The 20,079-nt window shown below is 41.3% G+C and overlaps 1 protein-coding gene across 2 annotated transcripts in view; it reads right to left on the reverse strand.

Annotated features, from left to right (window-relative positions):
- Positions 1 to 20,079, reverse strand: part of grb2b (growth factor receptor-bound protein 2b) — a 76,034-nt gene that overhangs the window by 13,990 nt on the left and 41,965 nt on the right. Inside the window, exons 1-2 of one of the 2 annotated variants that reach the window (XM_060901588.1) lie at positions 6,756 to 6,831; positions 371 to 468 (exon numbers count right to left, since the gene is read on the reverse strand). In XM_060901588.1, the coding sequence (XP_060757571.1) occupies positions 371 to 468; positions 6,756 to 6,761 (104 nt within the window). In that variant the 5' untranslated portion in view covers positions 6,762 to 6,831. Of the gene's footprint in view, positions 1 to 370; positions 469 to 6,755; positions 6,832 to 20,079 lie in introns of those variants that run through there. The other variant, XM_060901587.1, reaches the window with a different exon arrangement.

Here is a 20,079-nt window from a genome sequence, read left to right on the forward strand (position 1 = left end):
ATATATTGTTAAAAGCACTATACAAATAAAAATTGACCTGGGTTTGTTTTCTCACGTATCCATATCATGAGAAGAATTACACCCAGCATAGAGGGCTAAACCATCATGCCACCCAGTAATAGTGAAGTGATATAAAAGAACATAGCTGTGTTTTTTTTTTTGCTCTGCTTGCATCTTTACTGTGAACGCCAAAAGTCTACCTGCTAACTCCATGACAACACGTCAGAAGATTTCACACTACTTCAATCTACACAATGCACTCACTAGAGATATTCAAACCTGGTTAAGCTCATAAAGTGATGTATAGAGTGGATGAATAACGCCAGTGATGGTGGGAAGGAGACAGAATGGCCATGTGAGTCATACTTACGGGTGCGCCTTCATTTCTATGTAATTCTTGGGGATGAAGCCATCTTTGCCGTTCAGCTCTGCCTTGTACCAGTTCTGATCACATTCTTCATTTAATACCTGCAGTCAAAACAAGCATTACTACAGGTTAGTTTAATGATTGTAAAGAAAGCATAGAGGTATTCTGACACTCCAAGTACATGAACTTTACTACCCCCCCCCCAAATAAATAAAGGAATGAAACCAGAGAGCTGTGTGTGAGATAATCAACCATTTCACAATCATAAGTCATGCAATCAGCTGTACACACAAGTAGGGTGTGGTGTATGTTTGATGCATGGGTTACCATGCACACAACACCAATTACATGCTACCTCAAGTGCGCATGTGCATTACTCCAGTGTGCGCATGCGCACACACACACGTGAACACTGTGGGGCAGCCATGTTGATGATCAAATTCTAAGACACTTTTTTTTAAACTCAATCACAACCCCATCACACATTTCTGAGTCAAACAAGTTACGAGACTGACCATAGGTCTTACATTTTTTTAGCATTTCTAGCTATGAACCCCCCTTCCAAAATACAATGCAAAACCAGTACTACAGCTTGCTTTGTAGTAGTGAGTCTTTGAGAGAAGAGGAAAAGGGGGGGGACCCCCCCACATCCCTTCCTCCACTTCTACTGGGGAGCTTCATCAGTTGTGTGGCATGGTAAAAAAGAAAAAAAAAACCCGCCATCATTTATTCATTGCTGTATGACCGACACGTTCAATATCATGAGACCAACACGTTTTTGATGGCGAGTGCTATGACTTGCTGTGAAACCAGTGGGGTGCAGACAAAACCATTATGAGGCCAGTGCATGCAGATTACCTTTGGAGTTTCATAACGTGACCGCGGTTCGGCTTAACAACGTAACATCTAAGCTGTGTTCACATATATACCGGTACGATAGTGGTATAACTGTATCGATACAAAGTATACCGGTACAGTTTAGTGCATCTGTCCACACTAGCGAGAAATGTTTGCGGTTTTCTTTCATGGTAGTTGAAATGCGCGTGCGCGAAATGTTTCCGTGGTTACCGAGTAACTTCCTTCGGAGAATATGGCGGATGAAACAATGCGTGTGCTTTTTGTTGTCAATGTACAGTCTGTATTTCTGGTGATCATTTATTCAGTCGAATCATATAAAACGCGCGAGGCAGTTTGGAAAGAAACAAAGAAAACGAATCTCCGTTCTTCACTATTTTATTCAGCGAAGACAGCGAAGTAGGAGGACTGGTTCATTGCGCATGCGCATTATATTTGTATTGATACAGAACCGCTTCATCTGTCCACACTACAGCGAAGCGCTACAGTACCGATACTGTACCGGTACGAAACCCATACATTTGTGGGTTTCGTACCGATAGTTGCTAGTGTATAGTTGCTAGTGTGGACAGGTGTTGCGGTACGAAAGTAGTATCGTATCGGTACAAAATCCCTAGTGTGGACAAAATGTTCATACAATACTTTTGAAATATCAAACAAAAACGACAAATCAAAATACAAAAAAATAAATAAATTTTTTTAGACTGGCAAATTATTCGTGTAATCGTGCAAAATATCAGTCTATTACTCTTCAGAAACCTTTTATTTTTGTTCCGTGTCTTTCTCAGTTTTGTTTGACGTAATTTATTTTGGTTGTGATTCCAGCTCTCGTTTGCGCTCCCTGACTTTTTTTTTTTGCTTGCAGTTTTGGCACAAACTTCACGTGTGGGTGGGCTGTCCAGGAATGCATTCCCATTGGCTAACTTGTGTTTGACTGACAGCTACGCTCAGCCATTCCCTACTCGGATTCTGGCGGACTGTTTGACGAGTGACCGATCCATTGACGGTAAACAAGGATCGAGTGACGCCAGAATCCGAGTAGGGAATGGCTGAGCGTAGCTGTCAGTCAAACACAAGTTAGCCAATGGGAATGCATTCCTGGACAGCCCACCCACATGTGAAGTTTGTGCCAAAACTGCAAGCAAAAAAAAAAAGTCAGGGAGCGCAAACGAGAGCTGGAATCGCAACCAAAATAAATTGTCAAACAAAACTGAGAAAGACGTGGAACAAAAATAAAAGGTTTCTGAAGAGTAAGAGACTGATATTTTGCACGATTACACGAATAATTTGTTTGCCAGTCTAAAAAAAAAAAAATTTTTGTATTCTGATTCGTCGTTTTTGTTTGATATTTCAAAAGTATTATATGAACATTTTGGCACAAAATTGATTCCATATACTATTTGCTTTAAAAAAAAATCTTTGGGATTATTCATCAGAATCCTTGGCAGAAGTGAAAAATTGGGACAAAAAGCCAAAATGTACCACTGCATAAAACAAAAAAAAAAAAAAAAAGAAAAAAAAAAAAAAAAGAAAAAAGCGCATACTATACTTTTGCTCACACACACATTTAACTATAAAACATGGTTAAAAAAAAAAATCCAGCTCTGAAACTAAGCTATCCCTGTGTCTGAAATCACTCCCTATATAGGGCACTATATAGTGGTCACTAACCTAAGCAATGTACATCCCATCATGCATTGCAGTCGCACTGAAAAATCAAAGTCTCAAATTTGATTTAATAAAAGGCAGCGGCAAAGAAGAAAGGATTCAGCCTTGATTTAAAAAAAGCTGAAAGATGCAGGTACTTTGTATTGATTAATGTGGGAAATACGCTCAGTATAATATTACAATATAACATTACAAAAATACATGCACGTATTTATCATTTTGAAAACCCACCAGCCAGCTGATCTGGCACGTTTTAATTGTGCGACAGTAATGACGTAAATACCAACGCGACGGACTAGTGCGCGAAAGTGTTTTTTCATTTTACCAGTGAGCTCCCTATATAGTCCTCTACATAGTAACTCCCTATATAGGGAGTAATGAACAACTGGGCGATTTCAGACACAGGGTATGACGAATTCCAATTTATAAACAAAATACCATTCCAGAGGCATTTACTTTGGGTGATCACGTCAACAAAACTGCTTAAACTATATGAACAGGTCAACACTGAGCACTGTGGTCTCACTACAACTGGAATAATGTCTAACTGCAAACAGTGAGCATTGTCAAAATAGTCAGCTTCCTTCACCAAAAATCAGGGGTTTCTTGGGGGGTGGGGGTGGGGGTGGGGGGGGTGGGGGTGGGGGGGGGGGGGGGTTTGGTAATTTCTGGATAAAGAATTCTGTGGTTGAAACTTGGGCACACTCGTGGGGGTACAATTAGCATCAAATAATTTTGTAATTAACCACACAGGCCGGACAACTAACCACCAGGACCTATGGACCCTTTTCACGTGACGTCACGACAAACGCGGCCGCCATTTTGGACGTGTACTACCAGTAGTTTACCACAGCCAACATTGAGGAACGGCAGCAAAGAAAGTGTTTATTTTCAGCAAGACTTCCATCATGCCACTATATTGTTGTGCACCTGGATGTAGTAACCATCAACAAACAAGGCAAGGTTTATCATTTTATCGGATCCCGACGGAGAAGATGGATAGCGGCCATAAACAGCAAAGACTGGCAGCCCTCGGCATACCAGCGCTTGTGTAGTGACCACTTTGTTGGAGGTAAGACGAATAAAATTAGCCAGAAAAGGCATTACATTGCTGTTAACATTCTGTGGCGGCAAGTGTGTAACCAAATAGGCTAAAATAACCCATTGTAACCTCTTTGTTCTTCTGTAGTAGCTATTAGCTAACGACATTAGCTAGCGTGGTGTTCCTTTGCTGTTGGTAGACTGTAGGACAGATCAGAGGCAGTGTCCTACAAACAGCGCTTAATTTGAGGGGGAGCAAGCCGGAGCGCACTCCGGAACCTCGGGCGTTGGCTCCGGCAGCTATTTACACTGGATCCAGTGATCCGACACCTCTCTTGACTATGTAACAAAAAAAAAAAAAAAAAAAAAAAAAAACTAAATAAAAAAAATGCAAGTTTATTTAGTGTTAATGTCCGATTTTGATATCTGTCTTGTTGGTGATTTCTCTCATGAAATGACATCCACAAAATATCTGCAGATGAACTTAATTTACAGTGTTATTACAAAACATGCCCAGAAGCGCAGCGCAGCGCCACGCCCCCCTTTTTCCGCACCGGAGCCGCTCATCCTCTGCGCTCCGGGACCTCCCACTTTACAAATTAAGCACTGCCTACAAATAAGTGTTCAAAATAAGAGGAACATGTATTTGTCTCTTAAATCCAGGCCGTTCCCTGTAATCTGTAACAACGGTTGGAGAAAGTAATGGCAAATAGTGAGTGCACAAACCATACGGTAGAAGGTAAACTGTACACAGCACCAGGGCAGTGTGATGGTATGTCTGCTTTTAGATTGTGTTAGCTTATCAATGAACACACTCGTCACTCGACGAGTTTCACGTCTTTACGACGGATACTTAAATGTGTGTTAGGTATTACTGTTGCAGTCTAAGCAGTCATTGTAGCAGCTAGATGAGCGAGAACCGAAAGGGTCTGTGCCATAAACCGTTATTTCTGTACAGCATTGCTAATGTGTTGTTACTGTTATTTCTCCTTCTGCTCACCCTGTAAATGCCCTACGTCGCTGGATAGCGAAGGTGTTTTCTGCATCTCGCTCCTTTTTCTTGTATGTTCTCCGTTTGTCGCCTTCCTCGCATTCAAACCAATTCGAGCTGAAGTCCGCTACATGTCCAAAATGGTGGTCGCGTTTACGAAGGTCACGTGACTGAAAAGGGTCTATACTTGTCATTTTGTGAAACTACTTTGGTCTGTGTAGGCAGAGTTCTGTAGCTGCACCAGCTCAGAGCGTTTATGTCGCCTGGGTGCACATCTAGGTTTTCAGAAACAAACATTCAAATGCAAACTAAGAACAAATCCAAAATAAGAAATGGAGGAAATGGACATTACGTTATGCTTCCTGCACCAAGTGTGCTTTGCATGTGAGGGCTGTCAAGTTTAAACTCCATCTCCAAGCAGCCTAACATGGAGTAAACAAAGACAACTTGGAGGAGTGAGACTGCAGTTTAACCACACGCAGCTCACAAAATCTGCTATAAGCCTAGGTCACAACCGGACGTACGACTTTTTGGCCGTGTGATTTTTGGCGTTTCCCAAATCGCTGCGTTTTTTTTGTTCGTGGAGAAAGACGCACGTTGGCTGTAAGTTTGTCTTGCAACCTGAAAAAAAACGTAAGCACCCGTAGTGTTTGTTTAACATGACAAAGAACCTCTGCGGCCGGTCTGCGGCCAGTCTACGGTTTGAAAATCAGCACGTCACACGCGCGCCCTCCGTGTGTTTCTTGCACGTAGACCGGCCGTAGGAGCACGTACGGCTGGTTGTGACCTAGGCTATAATGACGTTTCACCATGGTTAACACTTCAGGACTCCACAAACCAGAAGACAATACAAACATGCGTCACAAGTCTAATCCAGAGACTCAGAGCTACACAACACTTTGCTCAATCAGAAGCCTCATTGCAAACACTTCGATTTCTACACAATATGGCATAACTATTAGTGCAAACCATTATACGGCATCTTACAGTCCTGGGAAAATACTTCTGCATTTGGCTTTTACACACAAACACTTTCTCAAGAGCTTTGTTGATTCCTCACCTGCTGTCAAAGCTAGGAAATGTTTTTGTACACATTACCCTCATTATTGCTTGCCGTTTCTGTTTAAGGTTGAAATGTCTATTTTTGCACTGGCACGATTCGATTTAATGGCACACGGCCTGGTTGTGGTCGTGTCCTGTTTCGCCACAATAACAAAGGGAAACTTGTAGCCAAATTGACATGCAAATCTTGACTCCAAGTCCTGAAACGATGATTGTCTTCTTGAAACGAGAGCAGTGGCAGTTCAGTCGTGAAGGGTCCGTGTTATCACAGGACTGACTGACAAAGACTCGCGGAGCTCATAATATACAGATGACGTGCCTGCTTCTGGTGGGTAAAGACTAAGGTACAGACACCGCAAATTTGGTTTCACACCTTGACTAGACGCCCACCTGAATACCGGAAACCTGCTCAAAATCCCCCTTGCAGTTTATAAAAGAGACTCGAGACTTCACCCATGACAATGTTCTCAGGAAAGTATACAAGGCGATAACATGCAGCACTACTTAAATCTGCTCACAGCAAAACTTTTAAATCCTCCATTTACAGCCTCTGACTGAGCCCCTTATCAACAGTGAATTACACAAATGCTTTGTAGTCTATTAATTACATATTCTCATGCTACAGATCAGTCCAGCTCTGAGAATTACCATCAACCCAACACCCTGTTCAAAGTACAATTCCTGATAAAGACGGAGTGAGGATACTCCACTACAGTACATGCCTCTCAAGATGATCTAGTTAAAGGGGAAAAAAAATTAGAAATAACTTACACTCATTTGCAATCAAGAACCACACAGACTTCCAAAAGGAACAATATTACACAACTGATCCGAGGCTTTTGCTTTCTTTTGTCTTGACTGCGATACTGCTTTGCTCACAAGGCTAAATATATCCCCAATAATATCCTAGCTGCACGCCGTTGAACACACACCAGGAAAGAGAACCCATTACACCAGTTTTATCATCACTGCACTAGTTTCCTGTTTGTACAACTGACTATAAAATGTTATTACCAGGTTTTAAATAGTGTCATAATGCACAACCCTCACAGCTGTCCGAGTGTATAATACCGTGTGCTCTGAATTGTCCTTTAAGATCAAGCAGTGCTGCGGTTCTCCACACTTTGATTTGCATTTCTATTCGTTCTATTTTAGCTGGCTTGATTTCTATTTCTGCGATCAGTTCATCTGCTAGGATTCTACTTTAATTTCAGCTTGTATTATGAGCAATTCCAGCGTTATGGACGTGACACTTGAACTCAAAATGGCAACAAATGACCCAGTGCATGTTTTATCGTCTCCCAGTATTTAAACAGGTGTTGCATATTTTAAGGCTGTACCATACTGGAGAAGTGATAGAACAAGAACAATTCCCATAGTACATCTAGGGCATGCCAGAAAATGCCAATAAAAGATGCGTTATGGATGTGACAGAAAAAGTATCACTTTTCTTGGGTGACTGTACATTTTTATCAAACTCTGTGAAATTGTAAACCTAATGTCGAAATGGAGATATCCATTTGATAGAGGGGTCCAAGGTGAATATTAAAAAATCTTTGTTTAAAATATTTTGTATTTCATGCAGAGTTTCGGAAGGAAAAGTCAGCGTTATGGATGTGACGAAATTCCGTTATGGATGTGACGCGTCTGAAATAGACATGGCATATGTTTAGAAAATCAGCAATTTAACCACCATAACCCTTTGAAAAACTCTCTAAATATCAACTAAAACTATCAAAGTTCTTAAATAATATTTAGGATGGCTATTGTTTTGCTGTTTTGTGGATTTTAGCATACATTTCTGTGGCTTGTGGCAATAATATAGAATTGTACATGATCAAAGTTGATTTTAGCTTGGGTTTTACATTATAAGAAAGAAAGACTGACAGTGACATATTAGGTTGGTTACAAATTGGTTCAACTTATTCACATCTGTAAAATACAGGCCTAGGTGATATCTCTGGGAGTGGTTTTGATGTATTACATGTTGCTTTATTTTTGCATGGTGAGGTTGACATTTACATGGAATTGCCCTTCTTAATTATGTTCACTTTAACTTGTGGATTTCCTTCTCATTACTCTTATTTTATTTTTAGTTTTTGTTTGCATTTTATTCTATTTGAAGGGTGTGAAGTGATAAGTGCTTTAAGGTGGGTGAATGAAAAAAAAAAGTCATTCATTCAAATACAAAAGGGGGGGGAAAAAATCAAAAACAGTCTAATAGCTCTGGAAAGACTACGCCATGTAGTTTGTGAACAGTTCCCCCAGTAATCCATGCTAAAAGTTTAAAGCGGAGATATTTCCAGGATCTAACTGTTAACTCTTTACCCCTTAAAGCAGTTGCTACAGCCACCCTTGTATATGTATATACTGTTCGCCCTTAGAACATATTTACAAGAAAAAAAAAAAAAGTCATCAAATGTCATTACGGTGCATACACGGGGTCGTCATATGTCGTCATTAAGGGGTAAAGAGTTAAAGGTGCTGACTGCAAAGCCATCTGAAATTTTGAAATCTTTTTTTTTTTATTGTGCATGGCATTTTCCTATGTCTCGCAAGATCACCACCACGCGGACGAGATATGATCATTTTGATGTGCGGAGGGTCACTTTCCTCCGTTTTGGGACCGAATATCCTCCCTCTTGAGGTAAACAGAACGGCCCCAGGGAAACAGCCTAATGTGAGGAGCTTTAACTAATTAACATAGTTATGGAACTGAGTCACACCAAGATGGCGATGCGCGGAAAACATCACGACTCTGTATCGACCTCAGAGTTTTGAGTTGCAGGGATGTAATTTGTAGTTGACATTCACGAACAGATCCGTGAAACAAAAGATGAATACACCTTCTGTTACTGCTTTTGCGTTATTGTTTCTTTCTCTGTAAGATCAAAACATTGTGTATAACTCCATACTCACTACCATGGAGCTGAGCCCATGTATCCTAAGACTAAGATAGCTAAGCGCTAGCTAGAATGGTTTAGTTATCGGTCCAGAAAAATGAGGTCATCTAACCTTGCTATATTTTGCAGTTGCGCTCACTAGGCAGGCTTTCCTTTTCTTCCCCGCTGGCTTTTAGCTGGCAGGAGAGCAGAGTCTGCCATGTTTGCCCATGCCAACTTGTTTTGGTTAAAAGTAGGTCAAAAAAAAAAAAAAAAAAAACCCACGGTGGTCACGTGATATTGTTACTCACTTGCGTCGGCAATCTCTGTAATCGTAAAATACAGGACACATTTTATCTCTGCAGAACATTTACACACGAGATACACGTGTGTGCAGCAGCGAAACATCTCGAAACTCCAACAGCAATATCAATAGAACATTTTGCCCAGAATTCAACTTTGCAGTCAGCACCTTTAACTGAAAAGTTAAAAATGACCGGATGCAATCAGAAGTATTCCTGCTATGAAAAGCGTGTTATGTATCACAGTAGCTGGTCGCCTGGTAAACACAAACTACAGGCAAAACGAGATTTCTTTCACTGAACCATGTGTGTGCTTATCTTTATCCTCCCTCTAATTGTCACAGGTCATCACATTAACATGTTGTATTAAAACATGCATTTGCAGGAACTGATATACGTTTGGTGGCATCGCTATGATTTGCCTGATCTCTTTTCCATCAATAGCTCTGCTAACCTTGAACATGTGCAGTGATACTATACTGAAGGCACAATTATGCTATCAACTGAGCTTGTATAACATGGTCAGACATTTCATAAGCAGCTAGAAGAAAAAGAAGCCTTTATGACATATTACAGCACAGTGAAATTCTTTCTTCACATATCCCAGCTTGTTAGGAAGCTGGGATCAGAGTGCAGAGTCAGCCATCATGCAGCACCCCTGGAGCAGAGCGGGTTCATGACCTTGCCCAAAGCCCCAACAGTGGCAGCTTGACCATGTTGGGGCTTGAACCCAACCGTGTGATCAGTAACCCAGAGCCTTAACTGAGAGCCAACATGCGTCTACTCAATCATCTGCACTTGCAGAGTGACCAACAGCTCAATAGCGCTAGACTGTATTGGCCAACATGTATGACAAGAACCATGTTATAATGGTTAAACAGAGCTCTCCAGTAGCTTTCAAACACCACCAGTCCTGTGCCTCTGATCTACAGCATCCTGGAAAGAGGCCACAGAAATTGGACATTTTAGCCGACTTTGAAGCACTGTGGAGCTCAGTATATTTCAGCTGATCACCTTCTATATCCCCACTTCCGCAATCTTCTTGGACATCCTGCAAACTTCCCAGACAATCAAAATCTCCCCAAAATACAGACTGCTGATAATTTGGACATTTCAACTGAGCCTTTCACAATGGATGAGCTGCTCGATGTGGTTAAGATGACTAAAACGAACAAGTCCCCCGGCCTTGATAACATCCCAGCAATATTATGGAAAGACCCTGTATTCCACAGCTTACTCTTGGATATCTGTAACACCACCTTCTCTGACCTGGCGCCACCCTTACAATGGCTAGAATCCGGCATTATTCCAGTTCCAAAGAAGGGAGCTCTCACAAACCCGTTCTATAGAGGCATAATCGCTAATACCAATAGCGGCCAAAATGTACAACAAACTCATTCGGAACCGACTTGTACCACTGGTGGACCCGCTTCTCTGCATGAATCAGAATGGTTTTAGAACAGGAAGATCACAATCACCCAGATACTAACTCTTAGAAGAATAATAGAGGAGATGAACAGGTACAACATGGATGTCGTTGTCTGCTTTGTAGATTTCAAGAAAGCCTTCGACTCCAACTGTAGAGAGACCATGTTTGAGATACTTCCCCTCAATGGAATACCTGACCATATCGTGATGGCGATCCAGGTACTTTACACCAGCACCGAAGCCTCTGTCATCACACCTGATGGCAAGACCGACTTCTTTGATATCTATGCCAGAGTGCTGCAAGGTGACACACTGGCTCCGTTCCTTTTCACCATCGTGCTTGAGCATGTCCTCCAGATATCCATAGACATGCACCCTGAGAGAGGCCTTCAGCTCCAAGCTCTAAAAAGCCACAGGCATCCTGCTGAATACCTCACTGATCTCGACTATGCTGACGATATAGCAATTGTCTCGGAACATGTAAGAGACGCGGAATCCCTTCTTCAGGCGCTTGAATCATCAGCCTCCCTAGTAGGTCTCTACTGTAACAAAGCTAAGACAGAATACATCTCTACTATCGCAGATATCACAAGCATCTCCTGTCTCTCTGGCAAGGAAATAAAGCGCGTTGATTTTAAGTACCTCTGCTCCTACATAATGGACTCATAAGGATTTTAAGACTTGTAAGGCACTTGCCTGGAAGGTGTGCGACTCCCTCGACAAGATATGGCGCTCGAAATTGGAAAATAACCTGAAAATCCGCCTCTTTAAATCTGTCGTGGAGCCCATTCTCCTCTATGGAGCCGAGACCTGGACCCTCACAGTACAACAGCAGCAGAGACTGGACGGTAACTATACCAAACTTGCTACACAGAGTTCAGAATATTCACTGGTCGACGCATGCTACGCTACAGGAGATTTACAGAGACCTGTCCCCAATTTCTACTCGGGTTAGGCAAAGGAGGCTGAAGTTCGCTGGGCACTGCTACCGTGCCAAGGATGAAGCAATCTCCCGACTGATACTGTGGTAGGGCTGAACGATATCGCTATCGTCTCTATATCTAGATATGAACATTCAAGATATTAATATCGAAAAAGCAACGATATAGATGATATAGATTTCCCTTCCCCGCACTCGCCCTGCATGTACAGCTCTGGCAGTCACAACAAACATTTTTACGATTGCCCTTGAATGCACCGCTAAGGCCAGCCAACCACAAACCTTATTTCATGCTTGCTGTGGATCGACAGCTGAAGCCAACCAATGACAAACATATGAGGGCGGGACGAGGGAGACAGAGACCGACGCGCGCGCACACTACAGACACAGCTGGGAAATTAAAAAGAAAGAAAGAAAATGAGTGCGGAAGATAATGCAGCCGGTGGCGGTGCAGAATCTGACTTGGTGCCAAAACATAAATCATCCTCCATTATTTGGAGGTATTTTGGATTCAAAAAGGACGATGTTAACCAGAGTAAGGTGTTGTGCAGGTTGTGCTTAGCAAAAATTGTGACAAAGCAAGGTAGCACAACAAACATGTTTCACCACCTGAAACACCACCATTGCGTGCTGCACGAAGAGTGTATGACAATGAGAGAAACACCGGGGACTTCTCAGTCATCCCAAAATAAGCCAAAGCAAAGTTTGATTGCTGATGCGTTCAGTAGCGTTACACCGTACGAGTCGACATCCACCAGACAAAGAAATTACAGACGCTATAACATACCACATTGCAAAAGACATGGTACCTGTTCTGTTAGTAGCAAATGCATTTTCTGCATACAGTTATGTGATCTTTTGAAGAATACAAGATGTTGCACTTCAATGTTCCACCAGCTGCTGCATTTGTTATTTATTGTTAAAGCAGAGCTGCAGTAAAATGTTTGATTTGTAATTTATTTATTCTAGTGCTGTCAAAAATGTCGCGTTATTAACGTGTTAACTTGACTCAATTTTAACGGCGATAATTTTTTTATTGCGAGATTAACGCTCTGTGACATGATGTAGGTTTTTCATAAGCTTTTGAAACTGCCAGGAACTTGGAACAGAGACTTTGCTTAGAAAAACGATAGCAGCTAGCCCCGCCCCGCCAGAGTCCTCTGCCCTCCTCCCTCAAAGAACCAGCGCGGGCAGGGCGCGCTAGTAGAGATGGGATTTATGGCTCTTTGATGGGATCCGCATCTTTGTGATCCGTTCTTTGAAAAGAGCCGTTCAAAAGACTGGCTCATTTGGCTCTTTTTAAACATTTATTCAGTTTTAAGAAGACAGCGTCTAAAGAAGCCAGATCCCTCTGAACTGTAAACTCAATGCTATCCCAGAAATCCTTCCTGCAATATGCAAATTTGGCCGCCTCTGATTGGACAGCGCGACGCATCAACAGGCAGAAAGTGTAAAAGTACAAAATGTGTTAAGTGAGCTGAAACAGTAAAGATCAGATTCAATGCAATATTTATCAACGAACAACTTAAACTTAATATAATAGTGTACTTTATATTATAATCAAGCATGTCAAGCCTACCGTCACTGTGTAACCTGTCTCTCTGATAGACTAACTCAAGCAGTAGATCACTTCACTCATGGTTCTCTTGTTAGTCTCGGGACGAAGAGCCCCGGTGCTCAGCTTAGGTTTCAGTTTGCAGTGGCTGTGTCAAGACGTGTTATGCTTTGCAATAAGAAAAACATTGGTACAAAACAAGCCCATTCACTTTTTTATGCTGGTAAGAGAATTACAATGGTTTTTCGTGTGACAAAAATGTGCGATTAAATTGTGATTAATCGCAAGTTAACTATGACAGTCGTGACATTAATCACGATTAAATATTTTAATCGCTTGACAGCACTAATTTATTCGTAATTTATGTTAATGTTGATGACTAGTAGTGAGTTATTAAAAACAAAACTGCACTTTCCACATTTTTTTGTATTATGATGTTTTTATTTTTCTGAAAAATGCTTGGTTTTCACCGAACCCGTAGTCATATCGTATCGATATATCTGGCATAAATATCGAGATATGAAATTTTGTCCATATCGTTCAGCCCTATACTGTGGAGCCCAAGCCGGCTCCCTGTGAGGTCACGAAAGCTAACTTTCCCTGCCACCATCGCAAGGGACTCGGGAATACCTTTGCAGGATCTTCCATCCGCAATGGCCGACTGAGAGGTGTGGCGAACTGCTGTATGCAACATCTCGGCCGAGGCCAAAGGAGGAGGAGGAGGAGGATATCCCCAGGTCAAACACTTGGTTTGTTTAATAAGTTTTTTTTTGGGGAGAACTACTGTCTTCTGGTGAAATATTATTAAAATAGCAAATTTGGTCTGCCTATTTGCTTGAACAATAAATTAAGAGCATTATTTCACCAGAAGACAGAGCGCCCAAGTTTTATTCCATTATTAATTTGTGTCTACATTAACATGCATCTCGCAAAGACTTCCGTGATTCTTGTTTTTCCCTCTCCATACTTCTACGTGCCTTACTAAAGAGCACCTGTCGAATTACCCAGAGCCATATAACACTTGTTCTTTTGGGGGAGAAGAAAAAAGGAAGCGTCTTTTCATTCAGAAATTTTCAGAGAATTAAATTAAATAGAATCATAACTGGACTGAATCAGGACACCTCTGACTGAGAGGACAGAAAGGCACCAATACGCCATTTCCAAAGATAATGTACAGTATATAAAAGATAATTAACTGCAAACCCCGAGACAGTGCACGCAAACGATGAGAAAACTGCCTTCTTTTGATCTTGCTAAGCTGCAATTGCAGAGACAGTTTCTATTTCTGTGCCTGAAATCAGGGATAATCTCATCCACAGCTGGTTGGGCCTCTTGATGCTGCGGGTTGGACATCGGGACATCTTGAGGATCAATCATTTGACCGCATTAAAGCCTGTCGAAATGTTTTTCTCCCCACCCACCCAAATAAGATCTCCATATGGATGGCTTGCTGAGAGAAAAAGAGTCGAACCTTAGGACAAAAATCGAATATAAAATAAAGAATTACTATAATAAAGAATGAACGTGAATTCCATTAGAACAGGGGAGCCGCTTGTATTTTACACAGCACTATCAACAGTCTAGCATGTGACTCAACAAAAGGTTGCCTCAGCACAGCTGTACACTCGAATACACAGTAAAGTATACTATACAAGTTTTACGAGCAGTGCTACGACTCCTTTCACAATGCTGTGTGTTTGTACCAGCCTCTCTGCAGCGTCATTCATGAGCACTTGGACTTTCTAGATAGAACACACAGCGTTACAACAATCAGACACACTTCAAGTATGGAAGACTTATGGGGTTAGTTAAACAAGAGTCTTGCTCAAAAGCAAACGTGCATCCTGCCAGCTGTCAGTCAAAGGAAGTTGATTACAAAACTAAGTCTAGGCTACAGAAAAGCATGCTAGATGTGTAACGGCTTCTTTAGCAAAGCTCAGGCTTTGGTTGTGTCCTGGTGAAGTAAGGGATGAAGTATAATTTTTTTTTTTTTTTTTTTAAACTGAGTTTTTACAGGAACCTCCGGATGCTTTCAGGGGCACCGGACCATGCTGTCTGAACAGTTGTAGAGAGAGCAAGCAAACTTTTAAAAAAATGACATTCAAATCACCACCACTACCATTACATTTATATGTAACATCAGATCTTACACTTCACTGTAAGCCTGTTTATTCCATCAGGTGCAAAAAAGTGGTGTTTTACCCATTTTGGTTTAAAAATTCAGTGACCTGCTTAATAAATACAGAATAACGACATGCTTATCTAATGTTAGTCAAGTCAAACAAACCTTAACAGACTTTCACAATAATGAACTCAAAACCCTCCCCATTTACCTTGAGAGAAAGTGAGGGCACTGTCTTTCCAAGTGAGAAAATCGACAGGAGACGACAGAACACTCATGAAAGATGACGGTGTGGGGCTTCCATGGTGTCCATTAACAGAGTTTTAGGCCCTGTCCACACGGCAACGGATTCAGGTGAATCTGATAAAATTGTTTAGCGTTTCGGCCTGGCGTCCACATGGCACCGGCGTTTTGGGTGCCCCAAAACGAAATCTTTTGAGAACGGGTTCCAGAGTGAAAAAAATCTGGCAACGGCGCCGTTGCGAAGTCGTCTGGATGAGTAGAACGGATTTGTTTACGATGACATCACAACCACACGACTAGAACAAGCAGCACTCTCGCACGCATCATTCGTAACAACAGAAACTGAAATTGTTTACACATTAACCTGACTGACCTGCCAGACAGACAATTTACACCTGCTTTGATGAACAGAAAGTACAGCCTTCCACACAAAGCAAGAGTTACCTGACTACAGTGGAGGCAGACGGGAAAAGGGTCAGAAGACCCTTCAACAGACTGTTTTGTATGAACCACTGCATTGCATTCACTTTTGCATACAGCTTTTCTTTTAAATAAACAAGTAACCGAACCATTTCTTGAATTTCTTTTTTTTTTATTGGATAAGACTGCTTTTCAAAATATTCACACAATAAGAAAATTAAGTTATATAAAACTATGCACACTAATAAAACTAATTTGTACACACAGAAGGCACGATTTCCTCGCGTAGTTGCAGCCATCTTCTTCTTGTTGTGTGTTTGTTCCTGTGAGTGCTTCACGCCGGGTAGAAGAAGGGGTTTATGCGTGTAACAGACATTGCGTTGTGTTGTTCACCAGTCTTTTTATTCTGAAGGAATGAGACACAAATACACTGCTGAGGACGGGCTGCAAACGTCCAGTGGAATTGGCGCTTACATTTCCAAAACGAACCGAAAGAGGCCAGCGCCTCGTTCCCATAACTACCTGCGCTCTTAAAGGGCCAGCGCAGAATTTCCCCACCACTACACACAATGGCAAGTGCAAAAAAATAAACCCGTTACATGTGCATGCGTCCTACTTCTATTGTTCTGGTGTCTCCGATGGGACCGTCTTACAGCGCACGTAGAGGTGTGGCATGTGTATTGCATCGTTTTCAGCAAGTGTTGCGTTGCCATATGGACCTGATATTTTACTGATCCGTTGCCCATGTGGACGCGATATTTTTTTTACCCGCTAAAAAAAAAAAAAAAAAAAAAAATCTCGTTGCCGTTGTGTGGATGTAGCCTTAATTAAATACCTACACAACAGTCAATCAGCTCACCATTTTTTTTTTTTTTAAATGGGGGTTGGGGGAGCTTTGTGCATGTTTCAGTGAAACAGCATAGCAGTTGTCCTCCATACAAAAAAGTGAGCAGGTCTGCATATAGCGTTAGACTCTCAAAGCTTTGCTTCATCTTTAAGTATGAGAGAAAAGCAGCTGTAAGCAACCAACAAGTTAGACAGACCTTGATGGATTTAAAAAAATAAAAATCCAAAAAAATTTAACCACCACTGTGTAACTCCGCCCACCCCCTCTGAGACCTGTTCTGAATGAATTTTTTTTTTTTTTTTTTTAAAGCAAGGCAGAACAGATTCAAGGGACATCTTCCAAGACCACTTATGCAAGACCATATGCCACAAACCAAGCCCTACCCCCAAGACAGAACAAGACCTTCCACATAAACAACGAGATCAGATCAGATTTAGGCCAGTGCTGCCATTACACCATACAACACAAGCATGAATAAGTTTACCATGAAGTCAAAATGATAAATACACCATAAACAAATGATAGCTTCATGTTCATTGACCACTGCCTGAGGTGTCCTGAGCAAGTCACATGACCCCAAACCACTGAAATCCCAAACATCTGAAGAAAAATATAACCCACAGCAGAGCTTTGGGAAAAGACGACAGCTCGATGGCTGCTGCGCAACTTGATGGTACAGACCGATGGACGAAGCCTCATTTCATAAACAGGATGTTGGTTTTAACACTTCTTGGACATCTTCCGCAGAAGAGGCTTCTTCAGAAGCTCATTCATCACGCCCTCTGTAACGATGCTTAAATACATAATGGAAAACCAGGGAAAGGTTCTGCTACAAATTACCGTAACTGATCTAAAACATAGCTTTGAGAGTTAAATGGCACTCTCACACTGAGCATCCCAGATCATTAAAGCCCAGTCAAGACAAAGTAGGTTATTCAGGGTGCCATTACTTATCTCTTTGGCCACACCTTATTTGTACTTTTCCTTTGCATGCCTCAGTTTGTCTGAGCAAGAGGAGGTTGATGGAAATCACATTTTTTTTACGGGAAGTTATGCAAGCGAGAATCGAACACAGTCCCCCTCTCTCAAAACGGACCGTCGGAGTTCATAGACAGGATGTTGCTCATCAATACAAGCAAGTTTATTATTCAACAGACATGACTGATGATTCCAGAAAAGATTACAAAACTTTTCAACCAATCATACAATGACTAGAATGCACAGGAGGAGTTATTTCTATCTGCACTTTTCCAAAGAACAATCATTGTGAAGTGTTAAAATGAGAAAATATTTGATCAAATCATGCAAGGTCAGTCAAAGCAAAATAAAAAGGAATCGCACTGTGATAAAATGGAAATTAAAAGGTCACTAATGAGACGCGTTCTCGCTGAGAATTAATGAAAAAGATTAATTAAACTACTCTTTTTCTGAAACACGAAGGATTAGGAGAACAAAACTCCTAAGCTGAGAAAAGGTTTCGTGAGTTGAGCATTCCTTGAGCTTTCCAGTTTGGTCCTTCTGCTGAAATGTTATTTATATCTAAAGTGATGCTCCAGATGTTTAAGAGCCATGGGGGAAGCCATAGCCTAAAGGTTAGAGAAGCAGCTTTGGGACCAAAAGGTCGCTGGTTTGATTCCCTGGACCAGCAGGAATGGCTAAAGTGCCCTTGAACAAAGCACCTAACCTCAAACTGCTCCCTGGGCTGCTCTGGGTATGTTGTACGTTGCTCTGGATAAGAGCGTCTGCTAAATTGCCTGTAATGTAATATTAGGACGACTTCTACACAATGCCATTAAGGTCTCTAAAGAGAAAAATAAAAACTAAACCTAAAATTGTCCAATATGCATATGAATAAAGACAAAATATCCTCTTAAACAAGGTTTAAAAAAAAATAATAATAATCAGCGTGAGGCTGTTTATCAAAATATCTAGGGTGATGATTATATCATTATTATGATGAAGACCATGAGGAGGGGGATGTGGAGGAGGGCAAGCAGAAGAAAAAGGAAGGAAAAGAAATAGAAGAACTGGGGGAAAAAAGTTAACACTAAAAAGGATGACGAAAAATCCAGTTCGGTAATTTTTCAAAAGCATTTAATAATTTTAAGGGATTCAGTTTAACATCAAAATATTTATATTTACAAAATGTGTCATAAAACGATAACAGTAACTGGGAGCAGATAAAGCCTAGGTCACAACCGGACGTATGATTTTTTGGCCGTGCGATTTTTGGCGTTTCCCAAATCGCTGCGGTGGTTTTTTTTGTTCGTGGAGAAAGACGCACGTTGGCCGTAAGTTTGTCTTGCAACCTGAAAAAAAACGTAAGCGCCCGTAGAGTTTGTGTGACATGACAAAGAACCTCTGCGGCCGGTCTGCGGCCAGTCTACGGCTCGAAAATCAGCACGTCACACGCGCGCCCTCCGTGCGTTTCTTGCACGTAGACCGGCCGTAGGAGCACGTACAGCCAGTTGTGACCGAGGCTTAAGTGGATTGTGACAATTTATCATGATCTAGATATTATAGCCTCACAGTGCCAAGCTCTAGTACAAATCGCCTTATTCTTGTACACACAAACAAGAAATTTTATTTCATCTTAAGCTTCATTTTCTCTCCACTCTCCTCCGGCCCTCTCCCCTCCTCCTTCTGCCCCCCTCTGTATCTGCACACACTTGCTTGCCTCCACTACTCCTGCCTGTATAATAAGGTTATATTTGAGAATGAGTAACGGGATATAATTCTCACCAATATTTGATCAGGCAACCATTAAAAACATCAAAATATTGCGGTAGCCACCACTAAAACGTTGTAAATTTTCAAAACAGAGGTCACTTCTTTCCCTTGAAAACTCTAGGTCAAAGCTCAGAGCCTTGAGGCCCTCCGGTAACGTTACAGGATTATCTTCATCAATATCAGGCATCTCTTTCATCTTGGAGTAATATTTTAACAAACTAATCTGAAAAAGCAATCAAGAATATTTAATACATAACTTCAAAGAAAAGAAAACCCATTTTTAAAATACAGTTATGAAGATAGAGGATATAAACTAACGATTCATGTGAATAATTGAAAACAAGGAGCTCACACAACTAAGATATCCATCTCCAAAAGTCAGTTTCTATGCAGAATGGACGATTTCATGGAGGCCACCATTGAAAATATTTTAACCAATCAGAAAAATCCCCCCCCCGATTGTTTCCTGCAGTGTTCCGACGTCATTTGGGTGCAAGACACAGAAGCACCGCATAGCGAGTAAGACTTGAAGCTGCCCCTGGCTGGAGATTATTTCACTAAAAGTTTATATATATATATATATATATATATATATATATATATATATATATATATATATATATATA

Source organism: Neoarius graeffei, chromosome 20 (genome assembly GCF_027579695.1).
Source record: "Neoarius graeffei isolate fNeoGra1 chromosome 20, fNeoGra1.pri, whole genome shotgun sequence".
Taxonomy (NCBI): Eukaryota; Metazoa; Chordata; class Actinopteri; order Siluriformes; family Ariidae; genus Neoarius; species Neoarius graeffei.